This window comes from Ruditapes philippinarum, unplaced genomic scaffold, assembly GCF_026571515.1.
Source record: "Ruditapes philippinarum isolate M1 unplaced genomic scaffold, ASM2657151v2 ctg3167_1_1_1_1, whole genome shotgun sequence".
Classification (NCBI taxonomy): domain Eukaryota; kingdom Metazoa; phylum Mollusca; class Bivalvia; order Venerida; family Veneridae; genus Ruditapes; species Ruditapes philippinarum.
This window is the reverse complement of record NW_026852193.1, coordinates 41,440-63,651: the sequence shown is the minus strand read 5'-3', so window position 1 is coordinate 63,651 and position 22,212 is coordinate 41,440. Positions and strand designations below refer to the sequence as shown.

The 22,212-nt window shown below is 34.4% G+C and overlaps 2 protein-coding genes across 3 annotated transcripts in view; one reads left to right on the top strand and one right to left on the bottom strand.

The window, feature by feature from the left end:
• Positions 1 to 1,420: 1,420 nt before the first annotated feature.
• On the bottom strand, positions 1,421 to 10,573 carry LOC132752018 (uncharacterized). Of its 2 annotated transcripts, none has more exons than XM_060742250.1 (4): positions 10,351 to 10,573; positions 8,011 to 8,086; positions 6,321 to 7,006; positions 1,421 to 1,623 (listed from the first exon to the last, which is right to left on the bottom strand). In XM_060742250.1, the coding sequence occupies exons 2-4, from the start codon at positions 8,031 to 8,033 to the stop codon at positions 1,517 to 1,519; spliced, it is 816 nt and encodes a 271-aa protein (XP_060598233.1). In that variant the 5' UTR covers positions 8,034 to 8,086; positions 10,351 to 10,573; the 3' UTR covers positions 1,421 to 1,516. The 2 variants fall into 2 exon arrangements, with proteins under 2 accessions (XP_060598233.1, XP_060598244.1); XM_060742261.1 differs by lacking the exon at positions 10,351 to 10,573 and adding an exon at positions 8,581 to 8,725.
• A 10,119-nt stretch (positions 10,574 to 20,692) lies between these two features.
• The window catches only part of LOC132752007 (protein disulfide-isomerase A5-like), a 32,831-nt gene continuing 31,311 nt past the window's right edge, over positions 20,693 to 22,212 (top strand). The window contains exon 1 of the mRNA XM_060742240.1: positions 20,693 to 20,836. Within this exon, the coding sequence (XP_060598223.1) occupies positions 20,792 to 20,836 (45 nt within the window). The 5' untranslated portion in view covers positions 20,693 to 20,791. The remainder of the gene's footprint in view (positions 20,837 to 22,212) is intronic.

Below are 22,212 nucleotides of genomic sequence, written 5' to 3'. Positions count from 1 at the left end.
TATCCAGAATATCCAGAGAGTTACCGGTCCTAACACATTTACGAAGTGCTGTTCATTAGATTACTGTAATACAGAGTAACCGTCCCTTGCAGCACAGAAATACCTCAAATATCTCAAAGCTATCGATCGTTACACCTCACATACAGAGTTACCGTTCTTATATCCCTTGTAAAGTTACCGTGTGTTCATCTCTCGAACATTATTACAAGTCTTTATGTTTCTCATATTGAGTAACCATTCTTTAAAATAACCATATATTCATTACAAAAAAAACCGTTTAAATTAATCTCTCTATCTTATTTTTCTTATGCAGTGTTACCGTTACTAAGTTCTCACATACATAATGAACGTTTAATACATCTCGTAACAGAGTTACCGTTCCTTAATTTTCGTATACATTACTGTTCCATACAACTCTAGTGGAGTTACCATTCATTAATTGTTTTCATACAGAGCAACCGTTCATTTAATTTTTCATACAGAAATACTGTCCATACAAATGAAGCAGAGTTACCACACTTTAATACCAACAAAAAAGGAAAAGATAAAATGAAGCTCTGTGGCTTCAATTTGAGTGCAAAATGTTAACTTTCGATGACCGCAATTTCTAACGGAGGATGCTTTTTGCAGAATCTAAACGTGTAGATCTATATGACAGGGTAAAAAACAGGGTGCAAAAATGATGGTGTGAAATAATGACGTCCATATACATTTACTTGTTGAGAACAATACTCATTAGATTGTATTGGACTGGTACACAGCTGCAAACCTACATCAGACTCTGCTAGCGTCTTGTTGACAGTTGTCTACCCGTCCAACATAATTCAGTACTGTACCCAACGATGTATAATAAATTCACACAGGAGACATTTTATATTTTGTTTCTTTTCTTCTTCGTTCCATAACGACATAACCTAACCAGGTTTTAATGATATAGTACTCATGTAGCTTGATATTCCATTACATATTGTCCTTATACACTTTACCTTTTAACAATTATTAACAAATAAACATGTCTTTTCTGATATTATGCTCATTTTCTCGCTGTCAAGTTGAATTAGTAACATATTTCAAAAGATTGACTTTTACAATGGTGATTGGCCAATAATTGAAAGAAAAATGTTTCGAAAAAATATAAACTAATAGAATTAAATTAAACTACCTAATTAATATATAAAAAAATTAAACTACCTAATTAATATATAAAAATAGAACTGCCCAACTATTTTTTTAAAAAAACTGAGCGCTTCAAATTCATCCAGAAAAATATGGAGGGTCACGCTGATTTTTGTTTTTGTAAAGTAAAATATACATGTAGAATTGAAAACAATTATCGCAAAATTTTAAGTTTAACTTTCAACTATGCACTCACTATTTGCAGTTGGATGGGCATTCAGTCACTTTAAATACAAACAAAAAATATAAATAAAATAAAGTGTATAGTGCTAATCTATGTATGAATATAAATATTAATTTACATTTAGAAACAAATGTCTTAAAATGTCTATGTTGATGACTAAGGGTACTTCTTTAGTTCTGTCACACTTTGCTGTAATTTGAATACCCAGAATGCCAGGATCAAAACAAACACGACAACGACCAAAAACGCCTTTACTGCACTGTCTGAAACAAACAAATAAATAAATAATCAAATAAATAAATAAAATGATATTATATATCTAGATCATAATCTTTCCTGTGAATCATACAGCATACTTGACTGAATTCAACAGTGTACACATCCGCATCCGCGGAGTCTGATCAAGATCCATGCTGTTCGCTTACCAACTCTATTACAAATAGAGAAACTGATAGCGAACAGCATATATCCTGATCATACTGCGCTGATGCGCAGGCTGGTCTGGATCCATGCTGGTCGCAAACGCATTACGTTGGTTTTGTCATGACACGACTCAATTATTTATTTATGCTCAATTAATTCTGAAAACTATACCTCTTACTATTTATTTACAGGATTCTTTGTCATGCATAAATTTTTACTTTTTTCTCTTAAGAGACCGTTTCGTTAAGGGGCAATTTTGGTGTTTCCTTTGTATGGTCGCTAACCAGACGTTTGACTGTATTTTTCTTTTTTATAATAGTTAATATTTCTTTGTTATTGTTAAATCAGATGGTCTACAGTCGGGGCTTTTTTTCTTTCTATAGCAGGGTCCGTTACAGGGCTGCTTCCCCAAATAAAAATTCTTTAAAATCATGCAGTTTTCCAAAAAAAATTGAATTGACATTAAGTTTTTTCTTCCCCTTTTGCAAATAAACAGTGTAATTTACCCCCTGCTTCCCAAGCCTGTGAAAAAAGCCTTGGTACTGAAAAATTAGTATACATGTTCTCTTTTTGTGTAAAATTTGTATGTCACCTTCTCTACATAAATACTCTATTATTATCATTATTATTGTTATTATTACAGTTTGTATATTTTACAATATTTCTTCATAAAATTAATCTTTTAAAATCAGTATTCTTAGATGGTTTACAGAGTAAGTGTCGTCCAACATTTAACTCTTACCACGCTTAATATTTTAAATGAACTTGTCCATCTTTCATGATTTTCGGGGAAATATTAACTGACAGAATAACAAACAGTACAGACTATGATAAGACAACATGGATGTGACGGCTGATATTGTGTTTACTGGGACCAAATATATATACATATGAGCCGCGTCATGACAAAATCAACGTAATGCGTTTGCGACCAGCATGGATCCAGACCAGCCTGCGTATCCGTGCAGTCTGATCAGGATCCATGCTGTTCGCTATCAGTTTCTCTACTTGTAATAGGGTTTGTAAGCGAACAGCATGGATCCTGAATCTCAGACTGCGCGGAGGCGCAGGCTGGTCTGGATCCATGCTGGTCGCAAACCCATTATGTTGATTTTGTCATGACGCGGCTCATATGTATATATTGTAGTCCAAGGTCTACACTGATATATAGATTTTTATCCAGATAAAAACACACATAAACATATACGCAATAAATACACTTACACATCGTTATAATAAAAGTAAATACATATTTGTTTAAATGTGTCTTGGTAGTTTGTTACAAATATCTGTATCACAGGATGACTATCTAAAGAAACATATAAAATTAACAAATTCGCATGGGTGAAATCTGTTGCCGACAGAACGTTAAGGATTCAATATGTTCCGTATTCTTTGTTAACTTTATTACATCATTACCAATCTTGCTTTAAAAATGAAATGATATAAAAGCCGTCCTAATCAACACAATCTAATTCTTTATAAACTGAACTAACATTGTTGCAGTTGTCTATCACAAATACATAAGCCGTGTCATGACAAAAACAACATAATGGGTTTGCGACCAGCATGGATCCAGACCAGCCTGCGATCCGCGCAGTCTGATCAGGATCCATGCTGTTCGCTATCAGTTTCTCTACTTGTAATACGGTTTGTAAGCAAACAGCATGGATCCTGATCAGACTGCGGATGCGCAAGCTGGTCTAGATTCATGCTGGTCGCAAACCCATTACGTTGGTGTTGTCGTGACGCGGCTCATATGTAATGCACTGCTGAAGGAATCTAGCGAAAACGTCTGCAATAAATAATTACAAAGTACTCGGGGTTTGTGCGGCTTGTTTGATTGACTTTCAGTATAAACACTAGACCGCAACCCATATTTTGAAAATTGAGGTAATACCCTTAAGATTTTTTTAAATGGTAACAAACGATTTCGTGGGAGGTTGAAACATTTTATTCTGTTTATTTCTGTATAAGGCAATCGTCTTTTTACCATACCCTGTTTGCAACCATTAGATTTTGTAAAGCAAACAGGTGAATTTTGTAAAAACTAGAACTGCCACTATCATGGCGTGAATACCCCCCGCATACCACTTTGTCAGAATCAAGAGCTCAAGGACAACCTCCCTGCCAAATCTGAGGTTACTTAGCCAATGCATTGCTAAGTTATGTATTCTACATGCTTCAAATGTGAAAATGTCAAAATCAATACATTGCGGACAGGACATTCTTTAGCAATTGAGAAGAAAAGCTTTTTTTTTGTCAAGGTCCCTGTGACCTTTGACCCAGTGACCTCAAAATCAATAGGGGTCACCTTATAGTCATGATCAACATCCATGCCAAATATGAAGACTGTGGGTCAAAGGAATCTAAAGTTAATGGGTGGACAAACTTTTTGAAGTCAAAGTCCCTATGAACTTGACCTTTGATCCAGTGACCTCAGAATCTAAAGGGGTCATCTACTAATCATGATTAACATCCATGCCAAATATGAAGACTGTGGGTCAAAGGAATCTAACGTTATTGGGCAGACAAACTTTTTGAAGTCAAAGTCCCTGTGACCTTGACCTTTGACCTGGTGACCTCAAAATCAATAGGGGTCATCTACTAATCATGACTAACCTCCATGCCAAACATGAAGACTGTGGGTCAAAGGAATCTTAAGTTATAGGGCGGACAAGCTTTTTGAAGTCAAGGTCCCTGTGACCTTGACCTTTGACCTGGTGACCTCAAAGTCAATAGGGGTCATCTACTAATCATGACTAACCTCCATGCCAAATATGAAGACTGTGGGTCAAAGGAATCTTAAGTTATTGGGCGGACAAGCTTTTTGAAGTCAAGGCCCCTGTGACCTTGACCTTTGACCTGGTGACCTCAACGTCAATAGGGGTCATCTACTAATCATGACTAACCTCCATGCCAAATATGAAGACTGTGGGTCAAAGAAATATTAAGTTATTTGGCGGACAAGCTTTTTGAAGTCAAGGCCCCTGTGACCTTGACCTTTGACCTGGTGACCTCAAAGTCAATAGGGGTCATCTACTAATCATGACTAACCTCCATGCCAAATATGAAGACTATTGGTCAAAGGAATCTTAAGTTATTGGGCGGACAAGCTTTTTGAAGTCAAGGCCCCTGTGACCTTGACCTTTGACCTGGTGACCTCAAAATCAATAAGGGTCATCTACTAATCATGACTAAGCTTCATGCCAAATATGACGACTGTAGGTCAAAGGAATCTAAAGTTATTGGGCAGACAAACTTTTTGAAGTCAAAGTCCCTATGAACTTGACCTTTGATCCAGTGACCTCAGAATCTAAAGGGGTCATCTACTAATCATGATTAACATCCATGCCAAATATGAAGACTGTGGGTCAAAGGAATCTAACGTTATTGGGCAGACAAACTTTTTGAAGTCAAAGTCCCTGTGACCTTGACCTTTGACCTGGTGACCTCAAAATCAATAGGGGTCATCTACTAATCATGACTAACCTCCATGCCAAACATGAAGACTGTGGGTCAAAGGAATCTTAAGTTATAGGGCGGACAAGCTTTTTGAAGTCAAGGTCCCTGTGACCTTGACCTTTGACCTGGTGACCTCAAAGTCAATAGGGGTCATCTACTAATCATGACTAACCTCCATGCCAAATATGAAGACTGTGGGTCAAAGGAATCTTAAGTTATTGGGCGGACAAGCTTTTTGAAGTCAAGGCCCCTGTGACCTTTGACCTGGTGACCTCAAAGTCAATAGGGGTCATCTACTAATCATGACTAACCTCCATGCCAAATATGAAGACTGTGGGTCAAAGGAATCTTAAGTTATTTGGCGGACAAGCTTTTTGAAGTCAAGGCCCCTGTGACCTTGACCTTTGACCCGGTGACCTCAAAGTCAATAGGGGTCATATACTAATCATGACTAACCTCCATGCCAAATATGAAGACTATTGGTCAAAGGAATCTTAAGTTATTGGGCGGACAAGCTTTTTGAAGTCAAGGCCCCTGTGACCTTGACCTTTGACCAGGTGACCTCAAAATCAATAAGGGTCATCTACTAATCATGACTAAGCTTCATGCCAAATATGACGACTGTAGGTCAAAGGAATCTTAAGTTATTGGGCGGACAAGCTTTTTGAAGTCAAGGCCCCTGTGACCTTGACCTTTAACCTGGTGACCTCAAAATCAATAGGGGTCATCTACTAATCATGACTAACCTCCATGCCAAATATGAAGACTGTAGGTCAAAGGAATCTTAAGTTATTGGGCGAACATGCTTTTTGAAGTCAAGGTCCCTGTGACCTTTACCTTTGACCTAGTGACCTCAAAATCAATAGGGGTCATCTACTAATCATGACTAACCTCCATGCCAAATATGAAGACTAAGGGTCAAAGGAATCTTAAGTTATTGGGCGGACAAGAAAAAACCGACGGACGGCCGGACAGTCGGACAAGCTGATTCCAGTATACCCCCTTACAACTTTGTTGTGCGGGGTATAAAAAGTCTGTTACTCTTAATGTAACTATAGCGATAAATTCTTACCTTTATTGAATGTGTTTGGACGAATCTTTTCGACAACTGTTTGCAGTTCTTCTAAAAGTTTATCTGCCTCGTCTTTTGAGGTTCGTATTGAAGTTATGTGCATATCAAAATCAGCAACCTTCGTTTTCAAATCAGAGTTAACAGCACTATTTAATTTATCAAGTGAATCTAAAATAAAAACATGTTTTTCTTCAGCAGTTTCTCCGTTTTCCTTGAGGACTTTGCGAATTTCTTCAAATTTCTTTTTTGTAGAGGTCTCTATGTTCTGCATGGAACCTTCTAGCGCACCATGGCCTTTTTTTAATTTTTCTTCCAACTCAGCTAACACATTATGCAAAGTTTTTATTTTATCATTGATTTGCTTCTCCAAGTTATCCACAGTTTTCTTAATAAGTTGTTTTGTAGCATTAGCAGCTTTTGTATTTTGTTCTAATTCACTTTGTTTTACCTCAAGTTCATCCAAGCGTCTAATTATTGATTCCGCATTGTTTACAGTTGCCTCTGTATTAGACTTTCGACCTCTTGACTCGGACACAAAATTTTCGTGCTTGTTCTCTAGGTGATGAAGTTCTCTCTTTACGGATCGGACTTCTTCTCGTAAGGCCCTGAAATCTTCATCAGATGGTCCAGATCTCAGGCAGCCTTGTACTAGACTATTGTTAGCTGCTACACAAATACAAACTAACCTACAAGTACACAAACAGATTTAGTTTTGAATATCTCCTTACCCTCACTGGAACCACCCACACTCGCAGACAGACATATATACATTTCGTAAATGAAATAAATGACTCAAACTGCGTGTAATTTAGACTAAAACTAAGTCCGATTGGACATTTTTTTCACAAGTTAAGTACAATCATTTAGTATTGTATCGGTATTGTAGTTTTTCTGCCAGGTACATGTGGGGTTTTTTTTATCTATAAACGTGTGTGAACTACCACTCTGAATGCAATAAATAGAGGTGGACAACGAGCGACATTCGGAACATTGTCTTGAACGCTAAAACGTCAATGTGGAATATTTGCGGGCTAAAAGTAAAGTGACAGCGAGCCATACCAGTTTTCTAGCGAATTACAACGTAATCGAGTGTCGATTTAAATTTTTAAGAATGTTCATCTTACATAAGACCTAAACTAAAATAGTGTTTGTTTCCCTTCCCAAAATCACAGCTACCCGAAATATTTTATTTCCTAGTAAAAAGAAAAGCATAAAAAAAACCAGATGTTTATCTTTTTATGGAATGATAATTACATCTTTTAAACTTTCTCATGTTTTTGAATTGTAGGTATAAAATTGGTTTATATGTTGAATAAAACTTTGAAAATACGATTCTAAACTTTAAACAGACTTCAATTAGTTTTGAATTCGCTATAATTTTAGAAAGCGAATAAATACATATTGTAGTTTGGATAAAAAAAGTTTATCTACCTACCTAACTACCTATCCTTCTAAATCTGGCATGGGTAGCGGGAGGGGAAACAAAGATAATTTTAAGGCTGACCTTACTTAATATATACATGCATTTGTTTTGACAACTAAGATTAAAATAATGGCATACAAAAATCTGCAATATCGTAAAATTCGTCTTTACATGGTAGACCGGCCCCTCCACTTAGCTACTAGTAATCAGTTAAATTGAACCCACTGTAGTATTATATATGACAAATGTAAAATTAAGTCCACTTACAATATCTTCAGTAATCGTGACATCACGTGACGGTGTGGTATAAATGATAACAAATATTGCAGCAAGTTGTTCTTAACTGAAATGAAAAATTACAAAATGTGTAAAATGTGAGATTATTTTATCAATAGTATTTTCATCGACTGATAACAATATTAAATACAGAACAAAACTTTTAATTTGTACATAGTACATAATCATTATCATATAGCATCATTTCTGAGTGACATTAACAAGTGCATTTCAAAACAATCAATCTTTTGTTAGAAATTCATATATTAAAGTTGGTTCAAGAAACCAAAGATAAACACACGTTTTTTCCTTCCAAAATGAATTGATTAAATAACGGATATCAATAAAAAATATTATGATGAAAATGTATTTAAATTTAAATGTTGTATAGAAAACAAAGAAGGTAATTTACGCAATGCAAACTGCACTTATACCAAAATTACTAAAAAAAAGTCAGAATATGCGGAAAATAGCTTGTATTGCGTAAATAAGGAAGTATAGAAATATGATGATAAATACTGAAAATCTGTCATTAATCACACATAATATGTAAAATATTACTTGGACATTGAATCTTTCTTTTCCTTAAAACTACAGTACACTTTTTTCAAGTTTGATTTTCTTGAAATATTTATGCACAAAATATATGTAAAGTGACAGGCGCGTCACGTGGTTACCCACATTGCGGCGGCATTTTGTACCTCATGCTTATGGGCGGTATGTCACTCGCCAAAGATTATCTAAAATTGAAAATGGGTTATTTCCTACACTTTATAATTCATTTTTGTTTGTTGTTGTTTTTGTTATGACAACAACGGTGGTTTTACATTTTTTATGACTTACAATTTACATCATTGAGTTGCAAAAAGATTGTTACATCATGAAATCATCAATCATTCTTGCCTATAACCAATATACAACTGATCGTATAGTTACGAAAGACATGAAAAATGGTAGGGTGACAGCTCCCTTAATGCTTAGCGCTTAGCATTAAAAGGTTATATCGGTAAATAATCAATCATTCAACGAAAAATAATAGATATTACTAAGGCCAGCGATCTCCCATCATGTGGGAAAGAAGAACGTACAATGATAACGAACCAGTTCAGATCCTTTAATACAATCACTATATGACTGATAAATATTGTTGAAAGTTGCGTTAAACTCGGGCAATCGGTCCTATTCAATATTTTTAAAAAATTTAAATAATTCCAGAAAAACGATTGAAGCCGTACAGCGTTTTGAAAGAGGTCTTTTGAAGGAAACCACAGTTGGGGGGGGGGGGGGGGGAGCTCCGAGAAACCTAAACAGATGTATAAATTTAGGCCAACATGGACCAGCTGACCAGCAGCTTCGCTCGACGCCCAGTCCTGTGAGACCCCGACCCGGTCCAGTCCCAAGTGACCTGCACAACAGAGGTTGCAGCCAAGACTTAAAGATGTCGGTGCTCAAGCTGCCAAACATTTCAAAGTGTTATTACATATACCTGGGGGCCCTGGAGAAAACAAGCACAGCTAGGTTTTCAACTGGTGCAGTTACTATCAGTCTTATTAGGGACTGTCATAGACTGTCATACATAATCCACAGACGCTTGGGTCAGATTCTGCCCCCAATGTGATACGCCCCTGTAAACACTCTATACACACCAGTCTCAAATATCGTTAGTAAGACCGGTGTACACAATGCTCTATCAAAAATATTTAAACACTATATGTACTAGACATGATAAAACTGGTTTTCATATATGAAAAATAAGCTATAGATTTCTACCATCAATTGAGACTTGATGGTATACGGTATTTTTTTCATGATATATGTAAACAAAATTGAAAACCAGTTTTATTGTTGTAATAGAGACAAAAGTCGCATAGGCTTGATACGCCCCTGTGAACACTCTATCAAACTATTTTAATATTTAAACACGAATGGGACATCTATTACAACGATAAAAATGGTTTTCAAACAATTTTTACATATTTGAAAAAAATACCGTAGATACCATCAAGTCTCAATATTCGTGTTTAAATATTAAAAAAGTTTTGATAGATTGTTTACAGGGGCGTATCACGTTGGCCAGCGTCTGTGACAAAAGCCACAGTCGCCTTGAAAACAGGAGAAGTTGTTTACGAGTGTAGATAAGCCATTACATGTTTTTGACATTTTTTTTCTCACAAAATAGTTATGGCGGCGATCGCCGTTCTCAAGGTTAATCCTCGCGAGTATCAAAATATTCTGTCATGCGCCGCATGTATATATACATGTATCTTTGAGAATGATAAGTAATTCACTTTAATAATGTACGGTATATTTTGCGAAACGAAGTACACTTACCTCAATTGTGAAGAGTTAACGAATAATGACATTCTCCATGCGATATCGTTCATTAAATTCTTTTATTTCATACAGTCTGTCTCAAATAACACAAATTATTGTTGAATTGAGAAACGGATGATCACTATAAAATAACCTTAGAATTCCTACTTTCGATATCAAAAGAAAAAGTTGATCTCATTCGCATTATCTCGGCCCTCTTCGTCTAACCTCGGATTAGAACAATTGTTATAATTGATAATAGCCAAGATGTTCCGATTGTGTTAAACTAGGGCACAGGGGCGAATCTATTTCAATAAAATTACATTATAAATTCATACATTAACGGGGGTATTTAAAATATGGGTTAATTTTCGAAAATTAATTATCAGATGAATATAAATAATGTTTCTTTCTTTTTTGCCTTAGTCCTGCAAGATATACACAATATTATACCCAGAGACAACAATTAAATATATAGATTTATATATTTAACTCCATGCCGGAGAGAACTCTCACAAGGACCCTAAATCATACTAAACACAGAATGTCCTAGAGCTACTTCTAAGTCCAATTTGGAACCCTTCGACGAAGATTGACAAAAAAGCGGGAAAGTTGCGATTGCCACACTCATCCCCCCCCCCCCCCGTTCCCAAAAAAAGAGATAATTTAATAAAAATTGTAAAAAAAATAACAAAATAAAAAATTTCCACAAAGAATATTCAGAACTACCATGTAAACCATGCATGCATTATATATACAAATATATACTAGATCTAGAATGCAAGGAAAGTTGATGTTGATCTAACCTGATAATAATTTTAAGTGAGAATTTATAAAAATATATTGCCCAGCATTTCAAGCGTAGAGGTAATTTTACTGATGAGACGCCTGAAAGATGTGGCTACATAGCTATATGTCTACAAACAAATAAGCACAGCAGAACCCCACAAAGAAAAGATGAGAAAGAAGGAAAGTGTCGTTACTGTGGTAATGTCATTTTTATAGAATATTTCAAGATGAAGTTATAAGATCAGGGTGGGATTTATGTACACCCGACAAGAACAATTAATTTGAACCTAACTACTAACTTATAGTTATAGTTAGCACCGTGCCTGTAATTTGCCCATTATCACACCAGAAATTAAAATGTTGAAGTTTTGAATAAGAAAGTGGTGAAACAGAACACTAATCATAATAAGTGATTACACTGGTATACGGTATAATGTAATATACATGAGTTTTTCGTATAAGCAAATGGGACTTAGGTAAATATAATAATAAACATATAGATACAATACACACATTACTTCATTAACTTTTAAGTCGAAATAATGAAAATTATCTTCCAAACAACATACATGTACATACTTGAAAAATATTGCAACATTTTAAATAATGATGATATTCTACACCCCCCGCCCTCAAAAAAATACATTTTATCAAAATTAAACATTTTTAGCTCCCCTTTTTTTTGAAAAAAGTAGAGGTATTGCTATAGTCTCGGCGGCGTTGCCGTCCGCAAACTTGTACCAGGATCAAACTTTTTTTATTTCTTGGTGTATTGTCTTCATACTTGGCCACAACAACCCTTGGGACAAGACCTTTCAATAGACCACACTAAACTTGACCTTCATCCATAAATGACCTTGACTTTCAAGGTTAAAAGTCCAAATTTGGCTTGTTCATGCTGTTATTGGCTGTAACTTTGTTATTTTTGAATGGGTTATCTTCAAACTTGAACATAATAATCTTCAAGGATATCCCTTAAAAATAACCCGACAGACCTTGACCTTCACTCATAAATGACCTTGACTTTGAAGGTCAAATTATTGAAATTTTCATTTTTTTGGCTATTATTGACTGTAACTTTGTTATTTTTGAATGGATTGTCTTCAAACTTGAACATAAAAATCTTCAAGGATAACCCTTAAAAATAACCAGACATACATTGACCTTCACTCATAAATAACCTTGACTATGAAGGTCAAATTATTGAAATTTTCATTTTTTTGGCTATTATTGACTGTAACTTTGTTATTTTTGAATGGATTGTCTTCAAACTTGAACATAATAATCTTCAAGGATAACCCTTATAAATAACCAGACAGACATTGACCTTCACTCATAAATAACCTTGACTATGAAGGTCAAATTATTGAAATTTTCATTTTTTTGGCTATTATTGGCTGTAACTTTGTTATTTTTGAATGGATTGTCTTCAAACTTGAACATGATAATCTTCAAGGATAACACATAAAAATAACCCGACAGACCTTGACCTTCACTCATTAATTACCTTGACCTTTTCATTGTTATTGCTGTAACTGGCTGTAACTTTGCTATTATTGAAGGGATCAACTTCATATTATAACAGAACATACTTAAGGACAAGACCTTGTCACCACCACGTGACACCACCACGTGACTCCGCCACGTTTAGCTCGACTTTTTTTTTGAAAAAAAAAGTAGAGGTATAGCTATAGTCGCGGCGGCGTTGCCGTTGCCGTCCGCAAACTTGTACCTGGTTCATAACTTTTTTATTTCTTGGTGTATTGTCTTCATACTTGGCCACAACAACCCTTGGGACAAGACCTTTCAGTAGACTACACTAAACTTGACCTTCATCCATAAATGACTTTGACCTTCAAGGTTAAAAGTCCAAATTTTGCTTGTTCATGCTATTATTGGCTGTAACTTTGTTATTTTTGAATGGGTTGTCTACAAACTTGAACATAATAATCTTCAAGGATAACCCTTATAAATAACCAGACAGACATTGACCTTCACTCATAAATAACCTTGACTCTGAAGGTCAAATTATTGAAATTTTAATTTTTTTGGCTATTATTGGCTGTAAGTTTGTTATTTTTGAATGTGACTCCACCACATGACTCCACCCAAGAATCCACCACGTGACTACTCCACCACGTGACTACTCTACCACGTGACTACTCCACCACATGACTACTCCACCACGTGAGTCAACCACGTGAGTTCACCACGTTACTCCACCATGTCACTTGTGACACCACCACTTGACTCCACCACGTGACACCACCACGTGACTCCACCACGTGACACCACCACGTGACTCAACCACGTGACACCACCACATGACTCAACCACGTGACTTCATCACGTGACTCCACCAAGTGACATCACGTGTATCTATCTTTAGAATTTTCTATTTATAGAATTGCGTGTTTCTATTTATAGAATTGCGTGTTTCTTTTTATATATATAATAGTATATTTATATATACAAAATATATAGACACAACTAATGTGACAAAATAGACCGATTAATTTTATAAAAAGGAAACGTTAAGATTTTCGTTGCCCCCGCCCGGCGGTGGCTCTTGCTTTCTTAAACTTAAGTTCCAAAGAACATACTTTCTTTACTAAATTTTGAAATCATGTTAAAAAATTGATAGAAATCTATAATATAACTGTCTTTGTCCTGAACGTTAAATTCCATGTACAATGTATGCGCAAGCCTCCGTTATTAATATACGAATTCGTTTAATTAAAATTAAACATTTTGTGTCTAGAAATAGCTTCAAAAGCTCATATTCCTCTGTCGAATATTATATAAGATATTTATAAAACGGTCTTTGCTTGTTTTTACGCTAAATTCCACAAACCTCCGTTTTCTAAATAAGAATAAAAATACTTAAAAAAACAACTTAAAGTAATTTCCAAAGAAAACACTACTCTTTTGAATATTAAAATAGTGTTTAATAATGATAGAAATTTCTAAAATGACGGACTTTACTAGACATTGCAAGACTTTACGGCGATACTTTATACATTGTACTTGAATTTACACTAAATTCCTCTCGTCCACGCCAAAAATTAGAATAAATTTGATTTAAATTAAACAATAGTTGCCTGTACTGGTTGGAGTCCATCAAAACCGGACAACCATCAAACCCGCGGACGGCCCCAAAAATGCTTATTTTAGTTTTTTTCTTTGTTCAGTGGTTTTCGATCTATCAGTCACTTTATTATCAACATGCATGTTTCTTCTATGATTAATAAAATTTATTTCATCTTCCGTGAATGGTAATATTTTATCGTATATTTCAAGAATGTTTACGCTGAAAATTTTTTGGGCATCAAGGGTGAATACCTGCCCTTCATAAAACCCAGCTAAAAAATTTGAAATTTTGGAAAAAATAATTTCAGCAATTAAATTTTCCACCCCAAATCATTTTAAAAAAAATTAAAAACCCAAAAGCTTTTTAACCCTTAAATAAAATAAATGTCTTTGTACAATTTCCGTCCAGACACTTGGGTCCCTGTAGTTTTGAAAAAATTTTTGGGGTTTACTTTTTTTAACCTTTGGGCCCGACAGGCCTCAGATAAAAGTGTCAATATAAGCAGAAATAAATAAACTAGTTTGTTAGTTAGGAGAAGAACCTAGCTGTACTGTGTCAAATTGTCAGGTCTCTATGTTAGAAATTGTGAAATCTGTATAGAAAAATGTTTAAAAAAAGTGCCCGAAAAGTATATAGTTTTTATTTCCGCTTTTTCAGCGTTTACAACACATACAACATGAAATATATAAACGATTAGCATATGATACATAATTATGACAAATGTACTTTTTTTATATAATTAAAAAGACATAAATTAGTTCAAGTTAAATAGTTTCATATACATATATATAAGCTTCTATATGATTATATATTTCTATATGAGTATATTAACATTATATCAGAGGTTATCTTAATAGAGCAATAAGTATTTGAGCGTAATGAGCTATCATACTGATAATGCAACATAGTTATTTAAGATTAAGACGCCTCAGTATTTAACCTAGTATCAAACATCTTTAAACCGAAACGAAATATATAAGCTACATGTATGTAAAGTAGGCAATACAACTTAGATATTTTCTGTCCTTGAAGTACACACCGTATTACCGGCGGCAGTGATGGCAGATCACTGCAGTGATGGCAGATATCTGAAAATTACCGATCGATACAGGTAGGTTATTAATTTGGTTGGTTTAATTATATTACACAAATACGGCCCATTTCATTGCTATAAAACTATTGTCCATTGAATGGAGATACTGTAAGGTAATTTTGGACTCGTTTTTTTTCCTGTTTTAAAAGACTATTTTCAGCAGGTTAAAGGGTGACAGCCTCGGAAAATCCGTGGAAAATGTCTGTTTTTCTGTTCAATATCTCAAGTTTAAAGTAAATGGCAGGATTTCCTGTTATTCAACCCATAGACCGTTCTATGCCATTGGGGTCACGCAAGCTCAAATACTACCCCGTGAGTCTTTCTTGAAAGTTTTCAGACGCCTAAATTCTTGTCCGGTCGAAGAAAAAAATGCTGCCGTTGTAGGCAGATTAATATTATAAATGCTGCCGTCGATGGCAGAAATACCAATGAAAGTGGCTAACATTCTGACAGAAAATCAAGTTCAATCTTTTTATCAAATTCCTCTTTTTTTGCGTCCTTTTAGTCGGAATTGAGGACGTGTAAAAAACTATCATTTCTAATATTTTCCTCAAGATAGAAAAGTTATTAATGCGGTATGTGCATCGAAAAAAACCGTTTTTAAGCAACATGCCAGTTACAATACAACAGTGATGATTTAGTACGACAAATTGCACTATAAATAGAGAAATGAACATGAAAAACTTTTCATTTTTCTATTTCTGCATGTTGTGCTTGATCTGTTGTGTCTGTCGTTACATGCATTACGATTACTATATGCATCTTAGGGTTTAGCAGCGCACCCCCTTTTTAAGACATAACCCAATTCATTTTACAGCAAGTAACTTCTTAAGGGGATTTTTCTTTTGCTAGCACATGCATTATTTTCCGGGGAAATTTAATTTTCATGCTTTATGAAAAAAAAGGCAAAAATTTACTTTTTCGGCGCAGTTATAAGGGTTTTTTAAAATTTTGATGAAAAAAGGGGAGATTTATTAACCTCGCAACTGGCATCAGTTATCAAAAAACAATGTATTTTAAATGTAAAAAGGGAAAAGTTTAATTTTAAATTGCCCTTTTAAAAATTTTCCTATATTATAAAGTTTTTAAAAACCCACCCCCAACCCGTGGATTCATTTCCCTTTTAAATTTTATTTTTGAAAAGGGCGTTGTAGTTTCCTTTTAAATTTACATTTACTTATGCTAAAACTTTTAAAACAACGGGTTTCTAACACCCGTGCTTCCATTTAACTATATATTTTTTCATTCATTTTAGTTTGTAACCATGACAACTTATAAAGATGAACCTTTCGATGATTAAGACGAGGCAATGGCTCCATTAGATGGCTCGTTTTCTTGATGAATCTTTAAAAGGAGACTGTTAAATAGTGAGATTATTTGACTGTGACATTTTGGCAGAGGTTTACAAGACCAAAAGTCTTACTGAAAAAGACATCTAAGAAAACCATTCCAGCGAGGAAACATTTGAATTTGCACAAGATGTACCAGTATTGGAGCCATTGCCTCACTGTAAGATTTATTTTTCACTGCAGCGAAACATATTTCCGTATTTTGAATGGTGTTTTTGCCGGACTACTTTTATTCTTAATTCAGGCAATATACAAAATTAAAGAGAAGTCTTATGAATTCGAAAAGGTCAAAAACTAGAGAAAAAGTATATAACAAACCAAATATTCTAGTTTTTTCCTATAAAAACAGGATTTATTTTCATCTTGTGATATGAATCATTCAAAGTTCATCTTTATAAGTTGTCATGGATACAACTAAAATGAATGAAAAAAATGTATAGTTAAATGGGAGTACGTGATGTTAGAACTGTTGTTAATAGTTTAGCATAGTTAAATGTAATTCAAAGGGCCAAACTACAATAGCCGCTATTACAAACATTTAAAAGTTTAAAGAAATGAATCCACGTTGTCGTGTTTTTCAAGAACTTTGATAATATAGGAAAATATTTGAACTGTCAATAATATTTCTTTCCATTTTACATTAAATACATTGGGTTTTTATGATACACTGATGCCAGTTTGCGAGGTTAATAGTCTCCCCTTTATTACATTCAATTTAATAACTTATTAATCTGCCGCGATTAAGTAAATTTCAGCCTTTATTTTTGTCATAAAGCGATGAACATTAATTACCTCGAGAAAATAACTGTCATATGCTAGCAAGTGAATATCCACTTACCAGAAGTTACTTGCTGTAATATGCAATTGGCGTTATGTCTTAAAAAGGGAGTGCGCTGCTTAAAACTTAAGATGCATATAGTTTGTATGCATGTAAACTGACAGACACAGCAGATCCCAACAACACATGCATGAATATAGAAAAATGAAGTTTTTCATGTTTCATTTCTCTATTTATAGTGCAATTTTGTGGGAATAAAACAAACACTGTTTGGGATTGGGAAAAATGCTGGTTTCCAAAAAACTTTTTATTCCCATGCACATTTTCCCCAAATTTAAAAACTTTTTTTATTTTTGGAAAAAATTTTTTAGAAATGATTTGGTTTTTTTCGTCTCAATTCCACTAAAAGGGCGCAAAAAAGAGGATTTATAAAGATTGAACTTGATTTTCTGTCAAAAATGGGTTAAACCACTTTCATTTTGGGATTTCTGCCATCGACGGGGGCATTTAAAAATTATCTGCCCCACAAGGCAGGGATTTTTTCTTAAACCCGGGCCCAAATTTAGCGTCTGGGGAAAATTTTAAGAAAAGACTCCGGGGGAGATATTTGGCTTGCGTGACCCAAATGGATGAACGTCTAGTTTGATAACAGGGACATCTGCGCATTTACTTTAAACTTGAGATATTTTGAACAGAAAACAGACATTTTAAACGGGATTTTTTTCCGAGGCTGGTCACTTTTAAAACCTGCTGAAATAGTCTTAAAACAGGAAAAACGAGTCCAAAATTACCTTACGTGATTCTCCATTCAATGGACAATAGTTTTTATAGCAATGAAAATGGGGCGCGTATTTGTGTAATATAATTAAACCAACCAAAATTTATAACCTAACATGTATCGATCGGTAATTTTCAGATATCTGCCATCACTGGCAAGTGATCTGCCCATCACTGCCGCACGGTAATACGGTGTTGAAGTACTTGTGTTTATTTATTCGATAAAACGGTTAGTTATCAAAAAACAAAACAATATGGAATATTAAATTTACAAGCACTTCAATTTTGGAGGAGGAAATTCATCTAAGGGCCTCAAACAGGACGGTAGGATTTAGTTGTTACAGCACTACATTAGAGATAAGATGTAGCAGTTTTTCAAAGCTATACAACACTTGCATTCAGGACGGTAATTCTACACTGTTAGAATTCATCTTGAGGTTTCCACTAAAATGATCCCTTTACCATTGATCCCTTTACATACTTTACTCCCACTAATACTTTCTTCGCCATGAGTAATTGATTGAAAACCTCAATTTAAATATATATACTATATATATATTTTAAATGTTGAAGCCTGACCGGAGATCAAACCTGGTACCCTGGGACCACCGTACTGTGACTCTATGAAATAAGCTAATCCGGCCGCCTACAAACTAAACCACCCTCCCCTAATTAGAGAACAATTCAATACCGTGACTACTTTCGGAATTCGAACATAACGCAACTTTCAGTCTCCTGAAGAGTTTTTCAACATCATTTTTACCCCATCTTACTACTATGTTTACCTTTTAGCCCTAATTGTTCTGGAATTTCATTCATTAAACCCATTATCAGGAGATAATTTGGTTATCTGTTACTTGTCATTGTGGGAGGTCTGTAAAAATATATACGACAAGATTTTCAAAATAGAACATGTCCTATCCCTTACATCTAGACATGCAGGGTCTTTCAAATAGCATGGTCTGGAAACACACTATGTAAACCCTTTTTGCTACAATTAAACATGTCTCGGTATAACTCGGTATAGTTTGCTATACGCAAATTATTTAAGTGTTAAAGAAAATGGCGAATATTAAATACAAGAGCCAAAAATGAAAATTTTTTTTTAACGACATGATGTTATTTAAAAATCTTTCTATTTGAAAGACCCTGATCTAGACTTAAGGTTTCCGAAATCAAGAAATAGTAGCCTTCACACATTAAGATTTGTCTGTACATCTTAGTTTTAATTGGTGTTGTACTTCAAAATCCTACCGTCTGTTTAGGCCTTAAGTCATATATATCCAAAACACAAGGATTTAAGAAGTTTCTAAAATCGTCTCGGTGTCTTGCATCCATTCAGAAAGTTACTGAGTTTCACGACTTTTATTGTCTTTCAACACTACTGGTCTAGGACCATCAACCGGACACCTTTTGAACATTTCCATACATATTTCCATAATTCAACCTGGAGACCTAAAATTTGACACAGTACAGCTAGGTTCTTCTACAAACTAACAAAACTAGTTTGACTATTTTCTGATTATATTGAGGCTTCTCAAGGAGGATTTATCAAAAAATTACTAAATTGTCCACTATACAGTACCATTTGTCCGGACAGATATGTACATGATATGATTTAATTCATTTAATGCTTGGGTGTTTTAAATTTTTTTTTTTTTAACATGATATACAATATTTCAGCAGCAAAATGCCGAAGTTTGGATATTCTGTTTCTTACTCTGCAAATGATTGTAGCTGGTATATGAGGTCAGGTAATTGCACTCTTAATGCCCAATTTTCGCATCAACATTCTTGAATAGACATTAGAATATTACTGTAGTAATATTAGCAGACATAATGCATATTTTATTGAATTTAGAGAGTCGGAATTTTTCTATAATATTGGTCCCACCAATATAAGCCCAGGCTTATACAATGTATCGGTATGTAAAACTTTGAAGCGCACTTGTAAACTCTACTTCCTTGTAAAGAACATGCATATTTCTATATCATGATAACTAATTAATAAATAATGAAAGAAATTTTTAAAAAATAAAGGACTTTGCTAGACTTTTCTTGACTGTACGCTAAATTCAACAAACTCCCGTTATTAAAATAAGAATAATTTTCAATAGGAATTAACATTTTTGCATTAAATAAACGTTCAAAGAACATATCTCTTTCCTGAATGTTAAAATCATATTAAATAATGATAGAACTATAAACTACTTTGCTTGACTTTGCCAGAGACATAGATATCTATGTCTCTGACTTTGCTGTGTTAAGTAGGACCATTCCAATGTACGTTAAATCTATATTATGACAGACACAATAAATGCTTAGATATAAATCAAAGACCTGATATTACTGTATATAATGACGATAATTAATCCAAATAAAGAATAACAAATGCTTAAATTGATTATGCAAGAAATAAATCAAAGACCTGATATTATATAATGACGATAATTAATCCAAATAAAGAATAACCTTACGACAATTACGGTCAAGGGGAGGTAAGTCATATTTCGTTTAAAAACGTGTACCGGAATTGTCATTTTTGTAGCAACCAGTTTACATGTACGTGGCAGAATTTCAGGATGCACCGGCTAAAGGCATTAATTTTTGTACCAATTTTAGTGATAGTAAGTATTGTCATTAATGAATTATAGTTTGTATGGTACCGATTAATTGTTTGCATTCGTTTTAATTCAGTTAACATGTTATTGCATTCTTAATGATGCGGAAATAGCCTCTTTAAATTGTTTGCAAGTGGGTGGGGTATGACGGATGTTCACTAAGAATTTTTACAATTGTAATTTGTATGCTCATATCCATGTAAAGGACCTTATTTTCAAAATGAAACCTGGAAAATGACAGTTGATTACGAATAATGCACAACATGTTTCGATGATAGATGCTAATATGAATAAGGCTGTTTTTGTGCCATATATGAGCTAGATAAACTTCAGTTAGTTGAAGGTGGCCAGTATATAATTATATTGGAAGAAGAAGAAGAAGTAGATGGGTAACAAAATTCATTATAGTTCCCTTTTTTCTAACGAAATACGGCCACTTAATTTTTATATGACATCTAAGTTGAAACCACCTGGCAGGGAAGACATCAATTCACTTGGAATCCACTTTCGGAATTAATAGTTTTATTTCGGGGAAAATGATATATATAGCAAAATGGTAACCTACTGGCAGTTGATGTTGCTGTGGCGTTTATTTCTTTTATTTCTTTATTTAATGCACATGATGCTTATCATTAAATGTGCTGAATACTTGAATCAGTCAAAATCTTGCGTACTCTCGGATTATTTAATCTAACGATGTGAGCTCTCTTAAGAGCAACTCAAGTTCCTGAAACTTCGAATTTGGTTAAATGGTAATTGGCAATAGATTCTGAAATGTCAATTTGAATGGGAACCATAATGAGAAAGAAAACCTGAAAACTGTTTTCCCGGCATGCTTTAGTGATTGATAGTGCAGGTAACCTGCTGGAACTGATTCCTGGCATGCTCCAAATATAATTAGACAGGGAAACAAAATCGCCTCCAATGAAGAGCAGGCAAACTTATTAACCATAATTTTGCTCTACTTCCGGCAAAAATTTTCAAAACCATAACTTCCGGGGATACTTGAGATACTGTAATGCTTGCTTTGGGCCTGCTCGCTAATATTAAATGGAGATCTGCTTTTCATTACTAGCTACAGGCATAATCTTAGGAAATTTAAAATTCTCTTCTAACAACCGATTGTATAGCAAATAAATGTAGAAGTTGACAGTTATTTGAAAAAGTTAGAAGGCAGCACATGTTACTGTTTTCTAAACCATCCTGCAGATTATCCCCATAAAGATAAATAACATAATCACATGGTCAAACATTTTGGGGAGATGGAGGCAAAGTACTGAATTTTTTTACCTATTGGAAACTACAGCATGCCTATTCAGGCAATACAGTGCGTAATTCACACACAAAATTCTACATGCACACATGAAAATTTTAAGCAGGGG

Coding starts and splice junctions, on each gene's coding strand:
- LOC132752018 (XM_060742250.1), bottom strand. CDS start 8,033: ATGTCACGATTACTGAAGATATT. Junction 7,007..8,010: donor TCACGATTACTGAAGATATT/GTAAGTGGACTT, acceptor GTGTACTTGTAG/GTTAGTTTGTATTTGTGTAG. Junction 1,624..6,320: donor TCCAAACACATTCAATAAAG/GTAAGAATTTAT, acceptor TGTTTGTTTCAG/ACAGTGCAGTAAAGGCGTTT.